This window comes from Chrysochloris asiatica, unplaced genomic scaffold (genome assembly GCF_000296735.1).
Source record: "Chrysochloris asiatica unplaced genomic scaffold, ChrAsi1.0 scaffold00029, whole genome shotgun sequence".
Lineage (NCBI taxonomy): Eukaryota > Metazoa > Chordata > Mammalia > Afrosoricida > Chrysochloridae > Chrysochloris > Chrysochloris asiatica.
This window is the reverse complement of record NW_006408547.1, coordinates 11930988-11955556: the sequence shown is the minus strand read 5'-3', so window position 1 is coordinate 11955556 and position 24569 is coordinate 11930988. Positions and strand designations below refer to the sequence as shown.

Genomic DNA, 24569 nt, shown 5'->3' with positions numbered 1-24569 from the left:
ATCTCGTTAGGGGTCTTCCTCTTTTTCTCTGACCCTCCACCTTACCCAGCATGACATCCTTCTCCAGCGACTGTTCCCTCTGGACAAGTATGTCCAAAGTATGAGAGATGAAGCTTAGCCATCATTATATAATAGGCAGGAGTAAAGACCCTGAATGTGACAATCTGTGTATGTTTGTCTCTCTCTGTGGAATGGTTGTTGTTAAGTACCGTGGAATTGGTTCTGACTCATAGTGACCCTGCACAGGGTTTCCGAGGCTGTAAATCTTTACGGGAGCAGAAAGCCTCATGAGTCTCCCGTGGATCAGCTGGTAGTTTTGAACTGCCAACCTTGCTGTTAGCGGCCCAATTCATAATCACTACTACCAGAGCTCCTTGCATACCACAAAGTTTATAATGAAATTAGCAAAAGAAAAAAAGCAACATATATTCCACTATGAATTTCATTGTGTATGGCAGTTTATTACATACACACTTCTATTATTTAATGAATTGGCATGGTTTGCATTGGTCCTCTTGGTAGTGCAGGACTGCTCCATGAAACCAATCCAGAAGTTACCACTAGTCAGTTCTAACTCTTGGCAGCCCCGTTTATGTCCGAGTAGAACTGTGTACTGTGGGGTTTTCGGGAGCTGGTTTTTTTTGGAAGTGTGTCTTGAGCACCTCTGAGTAGATTCAGTATTTGCCTTTTCCAATGACTGGTTTGGACACTACAGCTTAGAAAGTGGTCATTCCAGTGTGCATCTTCTTTTTCTGAGCCCTCATTTATTCTGTATTGGCTTAATATTTTTGTATTTGATTACTAACTTATTGTGGCGTTGCTTACCCCCAATGAGATGGATTGACACAGTGGCAGCAGAAGTGGGCTCAAGAGTCACAGCAATTGTGAGGATGGTTCAGGGCTGGACCCCATTGTCCATAGTAGGGTCGCTATGAGTCAGAACTGCCCCTAACAGCAGCGGCATATGGCAGTATTGGCTTACCCTTCAATCACTCATCTGTGATTGTCTTGCGTGGCTTCCGTCTCTCCTGTTTTTACAGTACATCTGTACCAAGTATGACCCTTCACTGCATCACTGCCCTTGATGACTTGAGCATTCTCTGAGGTGGTTAACCCATATGACATATTTTGGCCAACCTTGGACAAAAATGGAAGTTGGCATTGCATGTTTGCACTGATATGATACTTTGATGTTCAGTAAGGTAATGCAGAAGTGGGTAGGGAGGAAAAGGGAAGCAGAGGAAATGGACCATCCATTGGAAATGAGGTAACTTTGGTTCCACTGCACTTATCTTCAGCATCTGAACTACTGGCTTCCTAGGGGTCCTCCTGTTACACTGGGTGAGGTTCTGAAATAGAGCTGGCATCCATTGCCTCCGTCTGATTCCCAGGCACCTTGTGAGACTTGGCAATGAAATACAGGTCAACAGAAAAATCCAGACTTGACATCACAGATATACAACACCAGTGCCACCTATATGGGGCATGAATCATTGCTAAACATTTTATTTTATTTTATTTTATTTTGGACTAAAAATCAGCTGACTTTATAAAATGGGCCCTCTAAGTACTTTCTGTTTGAGTGAAGTTTAACAAAGGTTATATATGGTAACCCCTGACCACTAAATGGCTGGACTGTGCTTTAAGTGTATTATGCCAATATTTTAAACAAACGTGTTTTCTTAGTTTGGTTTAAAACTTCCCACTACATTCTTCACTAGTTCTTTTATGTTTTGTCCTGTTAATATTAAAGAATAAGGTGACACACAGTGACTAAGAAGGTTCTACAGTTAAGAATGTTGTTAAGCATTGTCAAGTTGCTTTCATGATATATATAGGGTTTCACAGGAGCGACTGGTGGGTTTGAACCATTGACCTTGCATTTAGCAATCTAGTGCTACCCTACAGCGCCACACCAGCACAGTTAGGAAAATAAGTTAAAATGTCTAATTTAGATGATTAAATATTAATTTAGATGATTAAATATTAATGCCCAATTTAAATCATTAGATTTTAACAATATGTTCCAGGTGAAAGTGTTAGTCTTGTTTGGGAAAAACTTTTTTTTTTAAACTTGGGTTAAATTCTATAGGTATTTAAAAGCTAAAATTAGATTCTCATATCAAATCAGTTCAGTTCAGGCATATTAACTTGGATTTATTTTAGGGTTTTCATTTGATTCCTGGTTTGATTGTCTAAAATCTGATTTGAAGCCATGATAGCTATTGTCTTGCTTTGGAGTCATGGTTCATTGGGAAATACCATAGGAGAAGTCTATCTCTGCTCAGCATGCCTGGCCTTCTCTTGTGGCATCCTGCCGAACTTCCATGCTTCCATGGAGACCCTCCTGGGACAATGCCTGGAGCTTCAGCAGCATTGCCCAGACGGAAGTCCTCTGTCCCGACTCCCGGAGGTTCTGCACTGATGCTTACAAAGCAGGGTCTGGCCTGACTGTGTTTTGTCTCCTAAATAGCACATGAATCACTGTTGGTCTTTTGTTTTTTAGATTAAATACCAGCAGACTTTATTAAGTGGCTCCTGTAACCACTTTCTGTTTGGATAAAGTTTAACTAGAATGATCTCATGCCTTTGTGGCTGTAACTGTGTGTAGGTTTTCTACTGTGTTATTTTGGGTTACAAGATGAATATTGTGATCTTAACACAGGGAAAAGAGAATCTGTATCTGATATCCACTGTAGACTATGGGCGGAGCCCTCGTGTGGCGCTGTGGGTTAATGCGCCAGACCACAGAGCTTTTTGAACTGCAGAGTAGAGTCATCAGATTGAGCTCACCAGCTGCTCCTCGGAAACCCTATACAGGGTCGCTATGGGTCAGAACCGACTCGACGGCACTTAACAATAACAACAACATAGACTATGAGAAGGAGCCCTAGTAGTGTAATGGATTATGAGCTGGGCTGCTAACCTGAAGGTCAGCAGTTCGAATCTACCAGTCGCTCACAGGAGAAAGACAAGGCTTTCTGCCTCCTGTAAAGATTTACAGCCTCGGAAACTCTATGAGTCGGAACTGACTCCACGGCACACCATTACCACCACCATAGTAGTTTATGGGGAACTCTTGTTACTGTTGTGGGTTAATGCGTTGGACTTCAAAGTTGGTTTGAACCTCAAGGTCGGTGGTTCTAGCTCACCAGCTGCTCTTTGGAAACCCTATACAGGGTCACTCTGGGTCAGAACCGACTGGATGGCACTAAACAACGCAAGCATGGATTATGAAGGAGCTTGGGTACAAGCAATTGGTGATTGGCTGCTTAACCAAAAGATTGATGATTCAGATTTACTCAGCAGCACGTGCAAGAAATGCTTCGGTGGAGTTTACTGTCAAGAAAACCCTCTAGAAGGAGTAGTTATACTCTGTGTAACACACAGGGTCACCAAAAATCGGGAGCCAACTCAATGGCAGCTAACAACAAGAACAGGGACAGTCAGTGTACTCTTACAAAGTTAGCCAGCTCTGCACACCATAATTACACTTCAAAAGAAATACTTCCAGCGTCAACATAGAATAAGTGAATTATTGACTATTATAAAATATACAGGGCATAAATGTGCTATGTAATCTGATTTATTAATGTGTTTAGTAAGCCTTAAAGGAACTATCCAAATATAAATAACTTAGGGTCAAAAATTGAAGAGGAAGACCCCCAACGAGATGGATTGGCCAAGTGGCAGCATTGATGGACTCAAGCATGGCAGCAGTAGTGAGGTTGGCCCAGGATTAGGCAGTGTTTCGTTCTACTGTGCATAAGGCCACTGTGGGTCTGTACCAACTCCATGGCACCTAACAATAACAGCAGTGTTTGTCGAGGAACCCTGGTGCCACAGAGGTTCACAAGGCGCTCAGTTGCTAAGTGGAATGTTGACAGTTCAAACCCACCAGCTGTTTGTTGGGCAGGAGAGAGATGTGGCAGTCTGCTTCAGTTGAGTCACAGCCCTGAAAATCCTATGAGGCCATTCCACTCTAGAGGTCTTATAGGGTGACTGTGAATTGGAATTGATTTGATGGTATTGGGTTTGATTTTTTTTTTTTTTAATGTTTGTCACCTTGATTATTAACATGGGGCTCATGGTCTTCCATTTAAAAAAAAAAGTATTAAGAAGTGCACATCATTTTATTTTTATGTATGTTCTGTTATTCTCATAAGAACATTTCTTTTGGGAGTCCATCTGTAATACAGCATTGAAAAGGTAAATTCCATTTAGTTGGTCTGTTTCCCTTTTGCTGCTTGGCCTCCTGGGGCAAAGTGTGGATACCAGGTTCCAACCACGCAATGACCTGCAGTCTGTAAAGAGAAGGGTTCCTCCTGGAGACAGGACTCAGGTGGGTGTGGCTTGTGGGTGTTTGGCTTCCTGTTGCTGTCAATGTGACATGCAGGAGACAGCATGGTGTCTTGCTTTTTCTCTTCAGCTTCCTTAACGTTCTGGTTTATCTATGAAAAGCTTAATTTAGGGAGAAAAAAGTGCATTTTATGTTTTAATGTGATGCAGTGAGAACTGAAAAGTGTGCAGAGAAAGGGAATTTTTCCTGTCATTTCTTTCTGGCATCGCTGGGTCTTTATTTGTTTTGTGTGCTGTGTATTTGTGTGTTGTTGTTGTTAAGTACCATTGAGTCGGTTCCTATTCAAAGCGACTTTGTGTAGAGTTTCTGAGGAGTGGTTGGTGAGTTTGAAGTGTTGACTCTGTGGATCAAACTGACCTTGCAGTCTAGTGCAAGAACTCGGTGTATTTGTGTGGTGGTGGTGGTGGTGGTGGTGTGCCATGGAGTTAGCTCTGACTCATAGTGACCCTGCATACGGTTTCTGAGGCTGTAAATCTTTATGGGAACAGGAAGCCTCATCTTTCTCCTGCTGAATGGCTGGTAGTTTCAAACCGCTGACCTTGAGATTAACAGCCTGACTCCTGACTGCCACGCTACCAGAGCTCCTAGTGTATTTGTGTACTAGTGATTAAATATACTGTGGTAACATGCTTTGAACAGTGCTTAGCAAAGAGTGAAACTCAAAAGTAGCAGTGGTTTTTTTTATTAGTGGTCCTGGAAATTGCTAATTGCCTTGGATTTAAAGTAGGGAGGAATTGTAGAAGACATCCTACCAGAGAGAGGATTGGAAACACACTTGTACTTGGGATGATGTTTCCTGGAAACTCTGTCTTTCCAGTCAATGCTTCCCTATCTCAACTCTAACTTACTCTATTGTCAGAACTCTTTTCATGCCTGGGATCTGCATATGATTTTGGACTTAATCTTATATTTATTTATCTGTGCATATCTTAGCTTCCATTTGTTCATTAATATTTGTTTTCTAACTAATATAATGTTGGCGTCCTGGTGTGAAGTTGTAGGTTAATGTGCTGGACTGAAAAGTCATTTGAACCACAAGGTCAATGGATCACGTTCACCAGCTGCAACCCAGAAACTATACTGGGTCACTATGTGTCAGAACCGACTTGACGGCACTTAACAACAATATAATGTTTGGACTCCTGGTGTGGTGATGTAGGATCAACAATGGATTGGGAACCATATATGGTGAGCAGTTGAAACCCACCAGCTGCTCTTCAGAAACCATATACAGGGTCACGATGCGTGAGAACTGGCTTGATAGTGCTCAGCCGTAACAATATCCTATTTATTGAGCATCTATGATAGTTCAGTCACGTGGGTATTCAGCATTTCATCAGTTAGACATGGTGCCACCCTGCCCTCAAGGAACTAGACTGTACATTTCTCATCAGGAATGGTGACCTTGTACTTTTCTTGTCTGGCATATAAAAAAATATTGCTTTGGGCTTTATAATGTTATTAGTCTGGTTTACCCCCATGTTACCTTACAGATGGATTCTGGGAAGATAAGGACTAATATGACTGTACCTCAAGGTCATGAATTAAGACTGCATGGCTTGGCAGTGTGGGAGAAAGTTTTGGCAGTCTGTTTCTGTAATGATGACAGCTAAGAAACCACAGGGAGCAATTCTACCCTGAAATGTGGTGGTGGTGGTGGTGGTGGTGGTGGTGGTGTGCCATCAAGTCGATTCTGACTCAGAGTGACCCTGCACAGGGTTTCCAAGGTTGTAAATCTTTACTGCAGCATCTTTCGTCCATGGAGCGCCTGGTAGATTTGAGCTGCTGACCTTGCAGTCAGAAGGCAAATTCTTAACCCACTATGCTACCAGGGCTCCTGAAACATATGGGGTGGCCATGCAATTGGTAGCATATGCAAGAGCGCTGTGGTTTATGGGCCCTCAGCTCATCCATACACTTTGCTGAAACATAATGGTCTCATCACTTACAGGGTTGTCCTGGTGTGGCACTGTGGGTTAATGCGCTGGACTGCAAGGTCGGTTTGAAGCTCAAGGTTGGCGGTTCAAACTCACCGGCCACTCCTTGGAAACCCTATACAGGGTGACTGTGAGTTGGAAACGACTGGATGGCACTTAGCAACACCGCCACCAACAATGGCACTGTAGACTAAGTACAGGACTGCTAACCATAAGGTTGGTAATTCAAACCCACCAGCTGCTTCTTAGAAACCCTTTATTCAGGACATTTAACAAGTCAGAGTCGACTCATTCATTAATAGTGAGTTTGGGTTGGTTCTATTATCCATTGAAAAATACATGTGAACAAACTGAATTACCAACCTCTAAAGCACTTACGATAAGCACTGGACTATGCATCAGAAGGGTGGTGGTGGTTCAATCCCATGAGCCATTCCGTGGAAGAAAGATAAGACCTGCTGCTCCTGCATGGATTTGTTGTTGTTGTGAAGTGCCGTCGAGTCGGTTCTGACCCATTGCTACCCTCTATAGGGTTCCCAAGGAGTGGCTGGTGAGCTTGAACTGCATGGATTTACAGCCCCTGAAATCCTATACAGACTTGCTGTGATTTGGAACCAACCTGACAACAACAAAGGACTTAGATATTGGGTATTTTCTTTTCATATTGATGTAAAGAAACAATCCTTTTTAAGAATAATTTTTAAACCGGCTAATCAACGACTTTTCTGGTCAAAGGATACATTTCTTATTACAATACATTCTGAAAAGTGAATTGACACTTTAGATGCATTAGGAATTGTGGGTTTGTTGGGATTTACTTTTTATATTTGAGATTCTTCCCTTTCCCTTTCATTTGATAAACCATCCTATGGATTATTCCTCCCTTCACATTCCCCCACTGCTGACGTTTATAAACGTTTTAACAAATAATGTGAATCAAATCCAGACTGCATGTATTGGATAAAAACTTTACATCAAGGTCTGCTTTGTCTGCAAAATGAGTTAAGGAATCAGTAAGTTATGAGATTTGTTTCCACTGGATATCTGTTTTAAAATGTGGAGATCCTTAAGGCAAACCGAAGCAACCCGTGTGTCATGTCTTGACCTCACCCCATCCACACAGGCAGAAGAATTAAATCAAATTGGCTAAGTGAACGGAGAGTCATAGGGAGTCACTTACATGGGTGGAGAGGAATCGCCAGTGAATCTTTAGTTCAGCAGGAAAGAAAAAAAACTTCTTAAAGGAAGCAGGATATCACGAGTATTGTGTGTGTGAAGAAAGAGCTTTGTGAGTCAATATTTAGGCATAGGGTGTGATCTGGGAGAATTCTAAGATATACACCAATCTGACAGATTTAAGTATGTGTGAGAGGTGGGCGAAGATGAGGAATCTCCTTAAAAGAATTGAATGAATGGGCAGGAAAATGGGTACATTTGTGTTGGTGAGGGTCCTGGTCTCAGTTGCCTGTGCAGACACACAGGGAAGTTGACAAATCTTAAAAATTAACTGAAGACCAGTTCTTTGTACAGGCGACAGACTATCAATTAAGGAATACTTCTAATGATGGCAAATACTTACATGGGGTTGATAGCTCTGCCAGCCACTGAAAGAGCAGATTTGGAGAGAGAAGAGGGTTGGGCAGAAAAGTGGTGTAAGGAACCCAGGAAGAGAATGGGCCTCTGATTCTTGTAGGTCCTGAGGATTTCCTAAAAGGGTCAAGGAGTAAGACATGAGGAAAAGGATGTGTCAGAGAGGAGGTGAGCAGTTTAATGCTCACTGTACTTAATTTGTACCTTCCAATTCTCAACCCCAGCTACATAACAGCATCTCTGGGGTTTTAAGAGACACATTTAAAAACCTCACATACACACAAATTTCTCATTCATTCTGACATGTGAGAAATTAAATGCGTAGAATGGTTACTTGGTGTTTTATGCACAAAGATGACACTCTGGGATTCAGAGACTAAGGGAGTACTACTACCCAGGGGGAGCCCTTCAATTGATCATAGTTGCATTTTAAAAACACCACCTGAAAACTTCTTGTTAAGTGCTGTTGAGTCGATCCTGACCCATAGCGACCCTGTATAGGGTTTCCAAGGAGCCGCTGGTGAGCTTCAACCGCTGACCTTGTAGTTCAAACAACTTTGCAGTCTGGCGCATTAGCCCCCACAGTACCACATCAGGACCCCCCCGGAAAACTTGTAGGAGTGGACAAAAAGGTCGCTTGGTAGGTGGTTATCACAGTTCTTGAGACTTCCACAAAGGTTTGCACATGGCTGCTTTACACATGTAATTAATTAAAAAAATGTTCATTTTCAGTTCTGCCTCACAGATTTTATATAAGATGATGTTCTTTTTGGGGGGAGGCTAACTGAATAAAATGTGTCCTTGCTAAAAGATCTCAGTAAAGAAAAGGGTCCCCTCTCTTTTTGTGGCTGTAAAATAACAGCCTTCCAAGAAGCAGGGGCATGCCACTTGTGTACATATGCGTTTTAAAGAGTATTGTTAAAAATAATGAAGCTATGATAGATAGAACAGTATATCTAAAGCTTACTGCATGTTTTAGAACATTAAGACCATTCATTAGTCTAAATCATAAGCTATTCCCTCAGTACGGATTTGAAATTGGGGGTGTCCCATCACCCTTTCTTTATCTGTTAGTGAATTATGACCCTCTGATCGTCATAGCCGGTGGCCTCCTCTGGCTAAATAAAGAATTGGATTGGAAGAATTCAAACGTAATGCTTTGTTCTCAGGCTTTAATATTTTAATGAGCCTGCAGGCTTGGCTGCTTAAGAACTAGCTGGGATTTCTAAGTGTGTTTTTAGTGTTCGCACTTGTAGAAGGATGTTCATTAGGAAGCTCTTGTTTCAGTGTCTCAGAGACACTCCCCATTAAGAAAGATCTTTCAGCAGCATGGCTAGCAAGGAAGAGGAGGAGGGAGCAGGGAGAGAAGCTTTTAGCTGTAAGCATTAGGGGAATATTGTATCAGTAGTCCCAGTTCTAAAGATTTGCTTCTAAGAATTAATTGGAGCAAATACATCTCAAGGGGTAGGGGGGAAGGTTTGTGGAGCAAAGAGAGAGTAGTTGTTGTCCTGGCAAATGGAGGACTCCTCACTTTGCAGCTGAATCAATACTACAACTAATTATTTCTGGTTATCTTTTATGGGTTTGTAAGACATTTCTTTTGTTCAGTGTAATAAAAAACCCATTGTTTGATCAGTGACTGACTAATTATGATAAGTAATTTGAAACATTCTTGATGAAACTTGTCTGTTAATTAGCATCCACAGCGAATGGAAAATAACAAGACAACAAAGTATTAGTGCATCTACTGTTCCCTCAAATTGATGAAATCTCTGTGTGGCATGCCCAATAAACTGAAGCTGCCAATGGTTAAAAAATAACAAACAGGTGGGAAGGTCTGACTCACCACAGAGGAAAAGTTATTGTAAAGTTACACAAAGGAGTACTGAAATATTACAAGCGAGGGGGTGGTGAAGACGTGTCACCAGGTTGACTGATCCTGTTGCTTAAAGAGAATGGTTTCTTTCTTTTTCCTGTAAAGCTGAAGTCCTAAATACATTATCCCATGCTGATCTGAACTAAGATCTGTTTAGTAAACTGTATTGTGGATCTGAAAAATTGGTAGCATGGTATTATTATTAGGTGCCCTGGTAGCGTAGTGGTTACGAATCGGACTGCTAATCTCACGGTCAGCAGTTCAAAACTACCAGCTGTTCAGCGGGATAAAGATGAGGCTTTGTGCTCCCATACCAGGTCGCTATGAGTCGGAACCGACCCCACGGCACATAACCACCACCATTATTATTGATGTCTAGCTGTGTTGCAGTCATCCCTAATTCTGTCTATTTTTATCAACTCAATGGCTTTTCTTTTTTTTTTTAATGCTTTTAGATTTCTACCTGGACAAGGACTGGTATTATACCCACAAATAGGAGACAAATTGGATATTATTTGCCCCAAAGTGGACTCTAAAACTGTTGGCCAATATGAATATTATAAAGTTTATATGGTTGATAAAGACCAAGCAGACAGATGCACTATTAAGAAGGAAAATACACCTCTTCTCAACTGTGCCAAACCAGACCAAGATGTAAAATTCACTATCAAGTTTCAAGAATTCAGCCCTAACCTCTGGGGTCTGGAATTTAAGAAGAACAAAGATTATTACATTATATGTAAGTATAACTCTTTTCATTTGTGTTATAGAAAGTAGAATAAGCTAAATAGGTTTGTATTCATTTTTGTTTCCTTAAAATTATTATTTGTGGCAAATTATTTGTTGAGAGTCCTTCATGAACCATTTGTTCATCTCTGTTTTCAAAGCAGCCTTAATTGAATTTGTGAGTCTAGTACAGTACTAGTTAAATATAAGTAACCAAAGGGGGAAGCACATTTATAGTTTTTTAAAATAAATGGATATATGTGAATCTTCCACATTTCTAGTGACAAAATCATGTTTAAGGAGCACTACTGAGATTTGGATAGGTAAATCGTGTGCAATGCTTTTTCTGTTCATCCATTCAACCATCCATTCACTCATTCGCTTTGTCAGTCTTTTGTGTTTACTTTGCACCACAAACAGTGCATAAGTGCTAGGGATTCAACAAAAGTTGAAAAAGATGGTGTTATGGTACCCTTTCCTTATGACGTTACCCGAGTATGGGGATTACGCACAAACCGCAATTATATACCGTCACAGTTACTTCAAACCAAATTTAGAAGATGAAACTTGAGTGAATGAATTGTTCTCTTTGTGTCTCCTATTTGTTTAATAGTGTGACGCATTGTTTCAGAAGCAGGTAGTATGTGTCTTTTAGATCGTAGCCATGTCAAATCTGAGCTAGCCTTCACGCCTGAGTCTGCGGAGTGCATGCCTACTGTGTGCACAGCCTGTGCGAGCACCAGGCTGAATACCAGTTGGCAGCAAGCCAGAACCATTCTTGGGATCTCAGACTTTTGTTAGCGTGCAGGCTGGGTGACTTAGACAGTTGCTCACATTATTAAAGCAATATATATATATATATTTTTTTTTTAAATTTAGATTAACATTGTATTCTTAATTAGGTTTACTTCTTTATTCATTTGCCATCATAGACTTCAGTTCATTAGGGAATGCTGGTTAGGTTCCTGCTACCTCTTGGTGATTAGGTTGAAACTTTGGCTTTTCAACCTACTAAGAGCACAAAATCAACAATTCACCAAATACATACACAGTACCCAATATTATATTATGTTTTAAACTGCATTAGTAATTAAAACAAAGATTGTCAGAGCCATCAAATTATCTTGTTGCCTTTTTCTACAAATCTGAAATGTCACAGGAACTGAAAACCTATTTCCCACGCTATGTTGATATGTTGTTACTTAGCATGAATAAGTAATAATGAAAAAAAAAAGTAAATTTTATAAAAGAATAATTGTCATAAAAATGAAGAGCTGTTAAAGTGTACAAAATAATAGTGAAACCTTTGAAAATATGAAGAAGTTACTAGGTTGAACAAAGAGAAGCCTTAAAGTTTTCAAAGCATATATGTATGGCATGTTTTTTTAAGGACTTTTTGTGTAAGACTGTTTTACTTCAGGACACTAATGTTTAGCATAACATTTATAGGAAACAAAGTAACCTTGGAGGAAACCATTATGAATGTCAGTGCCCCTGGGTGGAATGGGAGAGGGGGGAGTGCTAAAGTAGACCTAAAGACCTAACACAGTATCAAATGGGCCAATGATGTTACATTATCCCACTAAGCTCGTGGGTGCTCTTGTGCCCACAGGTGGTAAGTCAACAGACCGAAACCACTTCTTTCCTTTTACTGTTAGTCACAACTTGATAAAAGATCTCGTTTATTGTGAATTCTATTGAGGACTAGTAGAATTTCAGTACAGATTACGAGTTTAGCCTTTAATCTGAAATAGCATGCAAGGAATACAAATAAATATAGATGGTTTACCAACATCTTTTTTTGCTTTATGTAGTGAGCATTTAAAACTACTTTTGACCAATGCACGACATATTTATGCTTACAATCACTATTTAATCTTTAATTGTAATATTAATGGCATTTTTGTTTTTTGTATTTAAGAAAAACCGCACTTCACCGGCATTAACAGGTTCACTTAGAATAGCTGAGCTTCACTGACCTCCAGAACTCTCCTGAAAGTTATGATTTAGAGTGCAAAAGCATGGGGCAGCCTAGGATAAAAGAATCGTTCTAACAATAAGTTCAGAGTTTCAAGTTTGAAACAATCAGGTTGCTGTTTGACCATGGCTGATTGCAGGACAGTCACATGACTGGGTGAAGGGCCCCTGCCTTAGAAATTTAATGGGAAGTCCACTGAGACTTTCAACAGAGAGTTGAAAGGCTTCCTCATTAAATTACAGAACTAGCAAGGCACTTCACATACTTGGAGACATTTTCTATCTACTCTACAGCAGAGCTCATCAATACACAGATTTCCCTCCAAATGAAATGGTAACTGAGAACACATTTTTAAATAGCTTTAAAAATTTACTTGGGCTTTCCATTGTGTCTTCAAGAATACCAAGGCACCAAAACAATGAATACTGGTCAGAAGTCACAATTTTCCATACATACCAAACAATCACACAGATACATACTCACACGCACTGCCCGACCTCTCCCCAAGTCACACTCGGCACTCTTTCTTAACAAGAATGAAAGTAGTTGGAAGTAGGAAGTTCTATATTGGCAGATTCAGAAAATGGTTCTGTATTAGATAGCATAATGGAAAGTGCACAAATTTGCAAGGATATTTTTGACCCTTCAATTTATTGACTCAATTTAAGACAGTAAATGTTACTGTTTGAGTTGCTACAGTACTACATGTACTGGCTCCAAATCTTGGTGTCTAGCTGGTAAATAACTTCACAACCAAGAGTATCATTATTCACATCCTTATTATGTGCTGGTTTCTTTCCGTGGAAAGGATTAAGAGAAATGATCATTTGGAATAAGGGTTGATTGCCATGTTGGAAACAATCCAAACTGCCAATGGACTGAATAGTGTTGGATGGTTCCATGGTGCACAGTATTTGAGCAGGCCCGGGCTGGGACTCCAGAAATCTGTGTTTTAGTCCTAGTGCCTGAACTTAATGAGCTTAATTAGAAAGTTAGTGTATGTCAGGCCTTTGAACCTGTTCACTGCGGTTCAACCCGCCTCTGAGAATTTGCCTTTGCATCCCAGATATACTGAATCAGAATCCTCACATGATTCTTATGTCTATATACATACAAATCCCTGCTTTATTTCTCTGGAACCTTAGCTTCCTTCTCTGTAAAGTGCTTCTGTTGTGTTTCTGGCTAATGCCCGAGGGTTTTTCTCTCTGGTTCTAAATCATTTTACGATAGGACATACAAATCCACTCTAGGGTCTCTCACTGACATTTCTCTCCAGTTTAAATTGACAAAAGATTTGCCGTCACTTCCTTGAAGACATTTGATTTTAGTGTTACATGATTTAAAATGTTGTCATTGCAGTTTTTAGTTTCAGAAGCAAATAGTAATTTTTAATTGAAAGTTTATTTTTAAGCTTTCTGAGCATATACTCCCTTAAGAAATGACTTGGAAAAATGATACGCATCCTCATGATTTATTTTCATAGATGATTATTTGCTTTGACTTGTGGCAAAATGATATATGTGCTTTTCTTATTGTCTGGAATTGGCTTTTTCGAGTGAATTATTTCAGTAATTGGCTCTAGGCCTAATTTGCATAATAAGATCTCTTTATCTTTAAATGACCCAAAGGTGGGGTTGTTAAATCTATTTGATCTGAATAAAGTCCACCATTCTTCATTACATTCAAAATTTTAATTATCTTAAAAATACAGTAAGCATTTTAGATGAGATTTGGTTATTTTATTACAACTTTAACATGTTAGAAAAAATTTACAAAGTAACTATTACTTCTGATGCTGCTCCTTTTCAAGGGAGGCGCTGTTTTAGACACATAAATATTCCAATTAGTAACAAGAAAGCATTCCTAATGTGTTCTCAGCCTTCATATTTGTACCACAGGTTCCTTTTAGACACTCTGTACACTTGATTTACAGTTTCTTTTAAAGGTGGCAAACCAGAGCTGAATGTGTCAGCAATTTTGGTGTGTTTGGTCCCTTATGAAGGTTTTGTGGATTGGCTATCCAACGTTGGTATAGCATCTTGCAAAAATACATACAAAGAGGTTTTCATCACACCACCAAAAATTATGTGACTCAGAGATGGAAAATGACTTCTATTGTGGTGATACTTTTTAATAAATCGTGGCCACACAGAGCTGTTAGAAAAAGAAAGCTATGTTTATGAGCCCCTCCCAATTTAGCTTCATGTGGTCTTAGCATTGTTTTGCTGCAGATTTGTGGTAGAGGCATAGTCACCATTTCTCAAGCTTGATTGGTTCAAAGGTGGTCTGTGATGACCTTCCTGCAGTGGGTACCACAGCGGTCCTTCTGCAGAGCCACCCTGTCACCTTGAGCATCGCGCAAGTTGCCATTCCGTAGGAACCTTGTTAGTTTAATTCTCTAGGGCATTTTTAAAATATACATAAGAGCATATACAATTGGAAGGAGTCCAGAGCCATCTTTGCTCTTTTTGAGGAATGTACTCCATTTCTGAGCAAAATGCCAAGATACATGAAAATGTTTGCAAAAATATAATGAAACTGTATTATTAGAGAATCCAAACAGAAGGGCAGATGTATTCTATTGCCTCTATTTTAGTTGAACATATAAGCACTTATTTACCTTTTGGGTTTTTCCTTTTCTGCTTTTGATTTGGTTCCTTCTGGGTAGTCTGTATGGCAAGTGGCACTAAAATGCACTGAATGTAGTGTAATCCCTTTCTATAGTAATACAGTGTTGTTGCTGTTGTTACATGCCATCGAGTCAGTTCTGACCCATATAGCAACCTGTATAGGGTTTCCGAGCAGCAGCTGGTGAGTTTGAACTGCCAACTTTGCAGTTAAAACCAGCTTTACAGTCCAGTGCGTTAGCCCACAGAGCATGCAAATGTCCTTTACATGTAGGGTTTCCTTAAGGATATGGAAGAATGTAAGGCTTCTGTGAAATGATCATGTGCTTTATTTGGTGAATGATTTTTGTATGATAAATGCAGTTGTTAACATGCTGTTGAGTTGATTCCAACTCTCAGCAACCTTGTGTAACACAGAATGGAACACTTCCAGCCCCGCACCATCCACTCTCATATTTGTTATGTTTGCTACCACTGTGTCAGTCCATATGATTGGGGTTGTACCTCTTTTTTACCTAGTATGATGTCCTTTAACCTTATGTTGTCAGGAGGTACAACATGTCCAAAGCATGAGAGACAAATTCTCACCATCCTGGCTTCTAAGGAGCATCCTGGCTGTATTTCTTCCAAGACAGAGTTTTGATTATTCTGGCAGTCTGTGGTACTTTGACTATTCTTCACCAGCACCATGATTTAAATGAGTAGAAGCTGCATTTGTAGCATTAACTAGAATCAAGTTTAGTGATAATGGCAACATCAGGGTGTAAGTTTCCTCCTCTCAATTGAGGTGTAAGGATATTTGTTTGATAACTGCTGTGTAATTGCTGAACTCAAGTATTCTAAACCCTTTCTATTTTTAACCTACAACTGTCATCTTTGTAGGAGATTATTTGTAAGTCCTGCCAGAAGGCTGCCTGGCTGGACATTTGAAGGATGAAACCTACCCTCTAAGCATTCTGACTCCACAACACATAACCACCACCACCACCACCAAGCATACCACCTAGAGCAACAGATGAACATAGTAGTTAATGGGGTCTTACAGACCTGGGTTTATTAGCAGTCCTCCCTCAACCTCCCCAGCTGTAAAGTGAGATGGTAGTACCTACCATCCAGGCTTGATGTGTGTTTAAATCAGGGCTTCAGAAAGTTCATACACAAATAGAATGAAAAGATCATGTAATTCCTTCACAGATTTTTGGAAACCCCTCTCAGATGTGAAGTGCTTAGTTCTGAGGTTGGCTCACAATGTAGCTAAGACTTGACTCTGGAGCACTGGAGGAAGTGTGAGTCAGAGATGAAAGGTAAACCTGTGCTTTACTACAAGTGAGAGGGCCTAGGGAAGACAGGTTCAGAAAGTATAATTTATTTCAAAACCATCCATCAAATAAAACTCCAGAGAATTTACAAGTTTCAGTAATGCTGCATAACTTAATTATAAGATGGTCCTTCTTTGTCTTCTTGGGTTTTACAAATGTTCTTTTGTCCTGGGATTTTCCTTAATAAGAAAACATGCATTTATGTATCTTTTTGTTCCTGGAATTGCCTAAGCTTGTTAGCAGACCCTTTGTAAAACCTAAAAGAGACAGGGGAGGAGTCTTCAGATATGTCTAATCATCTTTCCTACTTTTCATGTATCCCAGCATGCTGGGACTCCCAGCTCTCGGATACACAAATCATGATGCATTTTCATTGGTAATCTCAGTAGCATTCTAATGTAGTATGAATGTTCTTCTAGAGGAAAAACTTCTTTCAGAATTTCCTTGTCACTGTGACTAGTGGGAAAAGCACATCAGTTCCATTAACTTGATCATTAGAAAACATCACTTCTATTGTTATTTTTAAAAAATATATATATTATAGAAACCCGTAAGCCAACTTCTGACTGTATGGAAGGCCGTCACCCAGAGCGTGTTAGGAAGACTCTTTCTTGCTAATACTAACGTGAATGAAGCTAAGATCTTACATAAGAAATGTACTCTCCATTTCTGCTTAATGTGAGAATGTGCTGAGAAGCCTAGCTGGTACTGGTAGGTCTGGTGGAGTCAGAGCCACTGAGCTATTGGCCTCAGGCCACTCAGACATTTTGACTCAAAGAGGAGAAGGCCACTTTACACTGAGACCCTTTGTCCTCATAAAATGTCGTCACTTAGACATTGTCCTCGACCCTTACCACTTCCTTACATCCAGACCAATCCGTGAAAGAATGAGGTGTCTCTAGGTGACTGAAATGCTGAGGAATTGTTGGAAGAGTGACATAGACTAATGAAACTTTGATGCAGATGGATGTAAGAGCAGATTTACAAATTAAGATTTCAGATTTGCTCATAATAAAACTGCATTGAATACTTAATAAAATACATCTTAATATCACTAGCACCTGTACTTACAGGGTTTTTTTTTTTTTTTTGCTTGTTTTTGACGTTCACTTAGATTTATAAAACAATTGAGTAATACTGGAGACCTAGCAGGAACCCTGGTGGCACAGTGGTTAAGAACTCAGCTGCTAACGCATAGGTCAGTGGTTTGAACCCACATGCCCTTCTGTGACAGTCTGCTTCCATAAAGATTTACAGCCTTGGGAACCCTGTGGGAGCAGTTCAGTTCCGTCCTGCACGGTTGCTGTGAGTCAGAATCAGCTAGAAGGCAGTGGGTAGGAGACCTAGCTACTAGTTACATGTCATCAAGTCAGTGGTGCCTCATAGCAACACTGTACAGGGAGGGTTTCCAAGGAGCGACTGGTGAGTTTGAACCACCAATCAGGCAGCTAGCAGTCCAGTGCTTATCTTACAGCACCACACCAGGACTCCAGGAGTCCTAGTACTGGCATTATATAAAAAAAAGTTCCTTTTTCAATAGCCTTCATATATTTATCATGAAGATCAAAGTTTCAAGTAAAATGAAACACTTATAAAAAAAAAAAAAAAAAAGGCATACACAAACTTCAAAAGACTTAACACATTTGATCCTAAAATTTCAAAATCACAGACTGAATGTTTTGATCCTTTACGGAAGTGGTGAGGCCTTCACAAATAGGATCTTGCTTGGGATTCATGAGACACTGCAGATAGAGGGATTCTTAATGCATGAAACAAGAAGTTAGAAAGTCTGGAGTAGCTTAGTAGGGTTCACAAAGCCATGAGTGTCTAAACCCAAACCCGGTCTAGTGTGTGGCATCGTCTGTCTCCTCTGTGATCAGCACACTGATGCCCACCACTACTCATGAGCTGTGGACACCTGGTGAACTCTATGTTTGTATCACACAACATGGGACTGATGCCGCGCCATGACTATATAACATACAACTAACGTACACTCAAATATGCCCAAAGGTAAACCAAGGAAATATGAGAGACTAGTTGGAAACGAACGAGGAACAATGGGGCAACGTGGTTATAATAGCTCTTCTAATTCCTGTTTTAGATACAACAAATAAGATTGTTAGAGGAAATAAAAACACACACACAAAAAAGCCCCCACACAAAAATTACACCCAGAAAACAACAACCCATGGTCGTATAAATGTACACAAGAAAATGGACTCATAGGAAATTGTTCACATGAAAAATGCCCATAGAAAAATACACAATAAAAAATTTCCATAGTCACAATAGTATAAAGTAATGTACATGTGAAAGTTGGACAATGATCAAAAAGACCATAGAAAAATGGATGCATTTAAGTTATGGTGTTGGAGAAGCTTATCAAAGGTACCATGGACTGCCAGAAGAACAAAGTGGTCTGTGTTGGAAACAGTGCAGCTGGAGGTCTCCTTAGAAATGAAGATGGTGAGACTTTGTCTCTCATATTTAGGACTTAGAAGGGACCAATCCCTGAAGAAGGACATCATCGTTGATAGAGTGGAGGGTCAGTGAAAAAGAGGAAGACCCCCATAATGAGATGGGTTGGCACAATGGTAGCAGCAGTGGACTCAAGTGTAACAAAAGGACCTGCAGTGTTTCATTCTATTGTATATGGGATTGCTATGATTCAGAATTGACTCAATGGCACCTAACAACAAACTTGAAACTGAAACCCTATCTTATATGCAAGAAAAATATACATTTTTCTGTGTGCAGTTGTTTCTGTGGGCATTTATGGCAGTGGGGTTTTCCTGTAATCAGTTTTCATCTGGACCTTTGTGTGTGTGTAATAACAACAACAATCTAAAATGAAAAACAAAAATGCATTGCCTTCGATTGATTCCAGCTCATGGAAGCATCAGGTGTGCACTGCGGAGTAATCTTCCCAAAGCAGCTCTCTAAGATTCTTCTTCCAAACAGCTACTGAGTGGGCTCAAATTGCCAACCTGCAGGTTAACAGCTGATGATTAATCGTAAACCAGTTGTGCTACCAAGAGACTTTTCGAACTATAGTTTTAGATGTATTTGGTATAGCCCTGTAAGATCAGCACTGGACCGCTAACCGCAAGGTCAGCAGTTCAAATCCACCAGCTGCTCTTCAGAAATCCTACACGGGGTTGCTATTAGTTGGAACTGACTCGATGGCACCTAACAACAACAAATTGATTGGTCTTCTATTCCATTTCAATAAGGCTGTGCTATGAAAACATTATGAAATACTTTGAGACCTTCAATAGAAAGCTACTAAGTAGTAAAGTTATTAAAATCTCTATCGAAATATATAATTGCAGGCAGTAAGGAAATTTGAAATTTCTTTAGTCGAGAACGAGTTACGCAGTTTTGCTTCATTGTTTGTTTGTTTTGGTAAAACCTCTGGCAGAAACATAATTGATCAAATTACAGAGGAGGCAGGCTCTGTGTTGCTAAAAGAGGTGTGCTACACAGATGGCTTCTTTTGGGCCTTGGTAATGTTGCCCAGTATTATTGTACCTGCTTGTTAAATCAGGCAATGAAGATTTTATTATTATTATTATTGAAGCAAACCTGAAAAATTGTTCTGGATTCTTGCAGCACAGAATAGCTCCCCTGAAAGGAACAAGGTTCATTTATAGGGCACATTCAGACTGGGGGTGCTTTATTGGGGTTACCTAGTGGTCTCTAGATAGATGGTCAAAGCAGCTACCATTCTGCACATCTAAACTGTTCTGCCGTGAGAATGGCCCATTTCCTCATCTGCAGTGCTATATTCTGAACTGTCAGCAGACATTAACGCGGTCAATGCTGAAGACTTACCTCCTAGAGCTGAACTCGGCCTCAGATTGATGTTTTCCACTTCAGTGCCACTCGTCTTGAAATTACTGGGTCATTAATATCATTGCATGCAATTAGTGCCAAGAGAATGAGCAAGAGGCTTGTGGGCTGTGCCCACCTCCCCACAGCAACTTCCCGCTCTGACCCTTTTTATCTAGACATTTGCATATCTTAATGATTAAGACTATTAAAATTTGGAGGGGGGCAGGGATAGACTATGTGTTAGAAATAATGTACCCAAATGCATGCTTCTTCATGGTCTGGAATATTTGCATTAGAAATTGATTCTAAAGTCTCGTTTAGAAGTTTTTAAAATTCAAAAGCAGCTAACAGAGACAATGGGGAATTCTATTTTACCTTGAGAAATTTTTTATTGTAAGTTTAACCATTACTGTTGAAGTGGTCATCAGCCACCTATTTTTAAAACACAATTCCTCTTTCTTAATAAGTTCTGACCTATATTAAGGCTGACTCTCATATACAGAGGTAATTTTTCTTTTACTGTGACTGGTGTGGCGCTCTGGGTTAATGCGCCAGACTGCACAGTCCTTTGAACTGCAAGGTTGGTGGTTCAAGCTTACCAGCTGCTCCTGGGAAACCCTATACAGGGTCACTATGGGTCGGAAACTACTCATTGCCATTGAACAACAACAACAAAGCATGTTCACACTATATTAACTTTGTCTGGATCACTGTGGCAATAAGAAAAACGCCCTTAAAACATCCTAGATGAAAGCTTTTTATGAAATCATGTTGAAATCTTTCTTAGGTAATGAGCATTTCTAGCATAACTTTTCACTATAAAAATCTTAGATGTATAGAGGGAAGTTTTTCCTCAACAGAATTCATTAAAAATGTAGACACCAAGGTATTAACAAGCAATATTTTGAGAGGAAATAAAGTAAACCACTCCATCAAAAATCTCTTACATGTAAGCATGCCTGGTGTGGTACTTAGGATAAGCATGGGACTAGTAACTACTGGGTTGGTGGTTCAAACCCACTGCCACTCCTTGGGAACCCTATACAGGGTCACCATGATGTGATGGCAGTTAACAACAACAGCAAGAGCTTATTACCAATACTGTTGTTCACTCATTTTCAGAGTGTCTATATACCGGATTGGTGCTTTCCTTGGTATATCCTCCCCACACATGAACGTGCAAGAGCATGCACATGCCCACACACATTCACACACACTCCCATGCACACTGCTTGTCCCTCTTTCATCGTTTTGACTCTACATGTCTGCTCTAGAGTCAGTTCTAACTCATGGCAACTCCAGGTGTTAAGTCCATAGAGCTTTCTTGGCTGTAATCTTTATGGAAGCACATGACCAGGGATTTCTTTGGAGATAGTTGTTCCTAGATGTTTTCATACCACCAGCCTTTACGTTAGTGCTGGTGGTGGTTGTGTGCCGCAGAGTTGGTTCTGACCCACAGTGACCCTGTATAGGGATGGGGAATGTCCGGCTCACGGGCCACGTGAAGTCCTTGAAATTATTTAGTCTGGTCCTGCCAAAGAACCTGCGGTTCCAAACCATCACATTGCGTTTTTTTGTTGTTAAGTGCCATCCGGTCAATTCAAGTCATAGTGACCCTTAGAGGGTTTCTGCTGACATTGCGGTTCAGCCCAACCTTGCAGTCTAGTGTGTATCGTATTTGTTGTTAAGTGTCGTCAAGTCATTTCCAACCCATAGTGACCCTTTGTATAGGGTTTCCAAAGAGCAGCTGGTGAGTTTGAACCACCCACCTTGCAATTCAAACCAACTTTTCAGTCCAGCACATTCACCCACAGCTCCACACCAAGACACCCTGTTGTTGTTGTTGTTGTTGTTGTTATTACTGCCGTTGAGTAGGTTCCGACCCATAGAGACCCTGAACAGTGTTTCCGAGGATGTAAATCTTTATGGGAACAGAAAGCTTCATTCATCTTGCTCCTGCGGAGCAGCTGGTAGTTTTGAACTGATGACTTTGCAGTTCGCAGCCCGATTTGTAACCACTACACTACCAGAGCTCCTTAGGACTCCCTAGTGGTGGTTGTTATGTGCCGTGGAGTCGGTTCCAACTCATAGAGACCCTGTACAAGGTTTCCAAGGCTGTAAATCTTTACAGAGCAGAAAAAGCCTCATCTATCTCCTGGGGAACCATTGGTAGTTTTGAACTCGTAACCACTATGCTACCAGAGCTCCTTGGACTCCCTATTATTGTTGTTATGTGCCGTGGAGTCGGTTCCTATTCATAGCGACCCTGCACAGGGTTTCCGAGGCTGTAAATCTTTACGGGAGCAGAAAGCCTCATCTTTCTCCCGCAGAACAGCTGATAGTTTCGAACTGCTGACCCTGAGGTTCGCACCCCGATTTGTAACCACTACGCTACCAGAGCTCCTTTGAACTCCCTATTAGGGGTGAGTTAATTAAATGTTTAACCAAATATAGCAGGCTAATTTTTAAGCTGATAATTTTGTATGGCCTGTGAATGATGTTATAAATTTAGGCGGAATAAAGGTTCTCCATGCATGCTGTATAGGGTTTGCGAAGCTGTACATTTTTATGGGAGCAAAAATTCTTGTCTTTTTCCTGCAGAGCTGCTGATAGGTTTGAACTGCTGACATTGCAGTTAACAACCCAGTTCGTAATCGACGATACAACACAAACTGTTTGTTCCATCCAGGGACCTCTCCACTTGTATATTATCAGTAACCTTTGTTTGTTTGTTTGTGAATTGAGTGAAAGTTTACAGAACAGAGCCTCAGTTTTACATCCAACAAATCATGTACTTTGCTTTATTACAGTATATTATCAGTAACTTTGAAAGACTATATTATCAAAGATAACTATTGCTTATAGCCTCTGTATTGATTGTCACTTAATCGCTACACACAGCTTTAAAGGTTTAAAGATTATATGAATAAGATATGTTAACATTTTTATGTTGTAGATGTGGTATTTGTTAACTTTATATTGTTTGAATTCTCTCTAGAGATTGACCTCTCCCAATGTCCAAGTCTCATACATTATACTGACATTTCTGCATAGTGTTTTCATTCTCTTCTAGCCAAGTGAAAGTGGCTAAGTAGTATATGTCATTAAATTCTTTTACTAAACACAGAAACAAAATTAGCTAGCTGAACTGTTTCAAGGTTGTTACATTTTTCAAAATTCATCATCTTTTTTCTGAGCTATCAATAGAATGTCCTATCATTGTTCATGATGAGCTTGGTAAAAGAGAATACGACTGTATCACTTTATTCAAGAGTATTCATTTGTAGTTGATACATAATATCTTTAGTAATATTTTAATTCTGGAAAATAGGAGAAAGGTCTAAATTTTGATTCTCATTTTTAGATTTCCGTTTTTCCCCCAAAGCATTCTATGTAGTAAAGAAACTAATTAATAGTAGCTATGTAGATAGCATCACACCAGTTACTCCTCCTCAGCGCATGGTCTACTGTTTCAAAATGTCCAAATGCAGCCCTAGCAAGGGGGTTTAAATTCAGGATGCTTTTCATGTCATACATGACCATTATGTCCATGGGAGAGAAATTCACACATCCTACATCACTGTTAGTTTGTAACTGAAAGCGTATAACCTATTCCCCTGATGCACACAATGAACAATTACAAGTGTCAGTGAGAGGACCGATTTCATCTCATCAAGTAGTAATTAAAGGGCGGGGGGAGTCTTTGTAGCTGTGTGTTTCTTTTTGAAAATATTTTCCTTTGTATCCAAATAGAGTCATTTTTAAGAACTAGTCCATAAAATTTTGGCTCCTAGATAAAGTGAATTTTGTGATTATGGGATGAAATGCTATGTGATTTAAAATAATGCTGAACATTTTTATATATTCGAGTCAAAGAAAAATAGCAAAGCCTTTAGAAAATCACAATGAGGCATAACCCGCCTCTTACACTATAAATCCACAAAGACACACATAAAAAGGAAGAAGTTTAGAAGAAATGCCTTTTTTTTTGTTCCTTTTGGCACATTTTTCAGATATTTTGATTCAGAACTATTTATTAGTTAACTCTGAAGCAAAAGGCATTTCTATCTGGCAACGTTGGACTTTAACATTTATGTATTTATAACTATTTTTCCTCTAAGCTAGCATCTTACAGATAACCATGATACTCAGTACATCACTCTACATTAATTTGAGTTCTAGAATTTGGATCCCTGTTACTGTAGGGCATATTTTGAGTTTGGATCACATGATTTAAATTCCAGTTGATGCTATGGAGTTGAATAGCTAGGTCTTAGTTTCCTGGGTTCTATGTTCATAATTAGAGTCGTGGTTGAAGC

At 39.9% G+C, this 24569-nt stretch overlaps 1 protein-coding gene across 1 annotated transcript in view; it reads left to right on the top strand.

Annotated features, from left to right (window-relative positions):
• Nucleotides 1–24569, top strand: part of EFNB2 (ephrin-B2) — a 57399-nt gene that overhangs the window by 20236 nt on the left and 12594 nt on the right. Inside the window, exon 2 of the mRNA XM_006846678.1 lies at nt 10219–10502. Coding sequence (XP_006846741.1) covers nt 10219–10502 — 284 coding nt within the window. The remainder of the gene's footprint in view (nt 1–10218; nt 10503–24569) is intronic.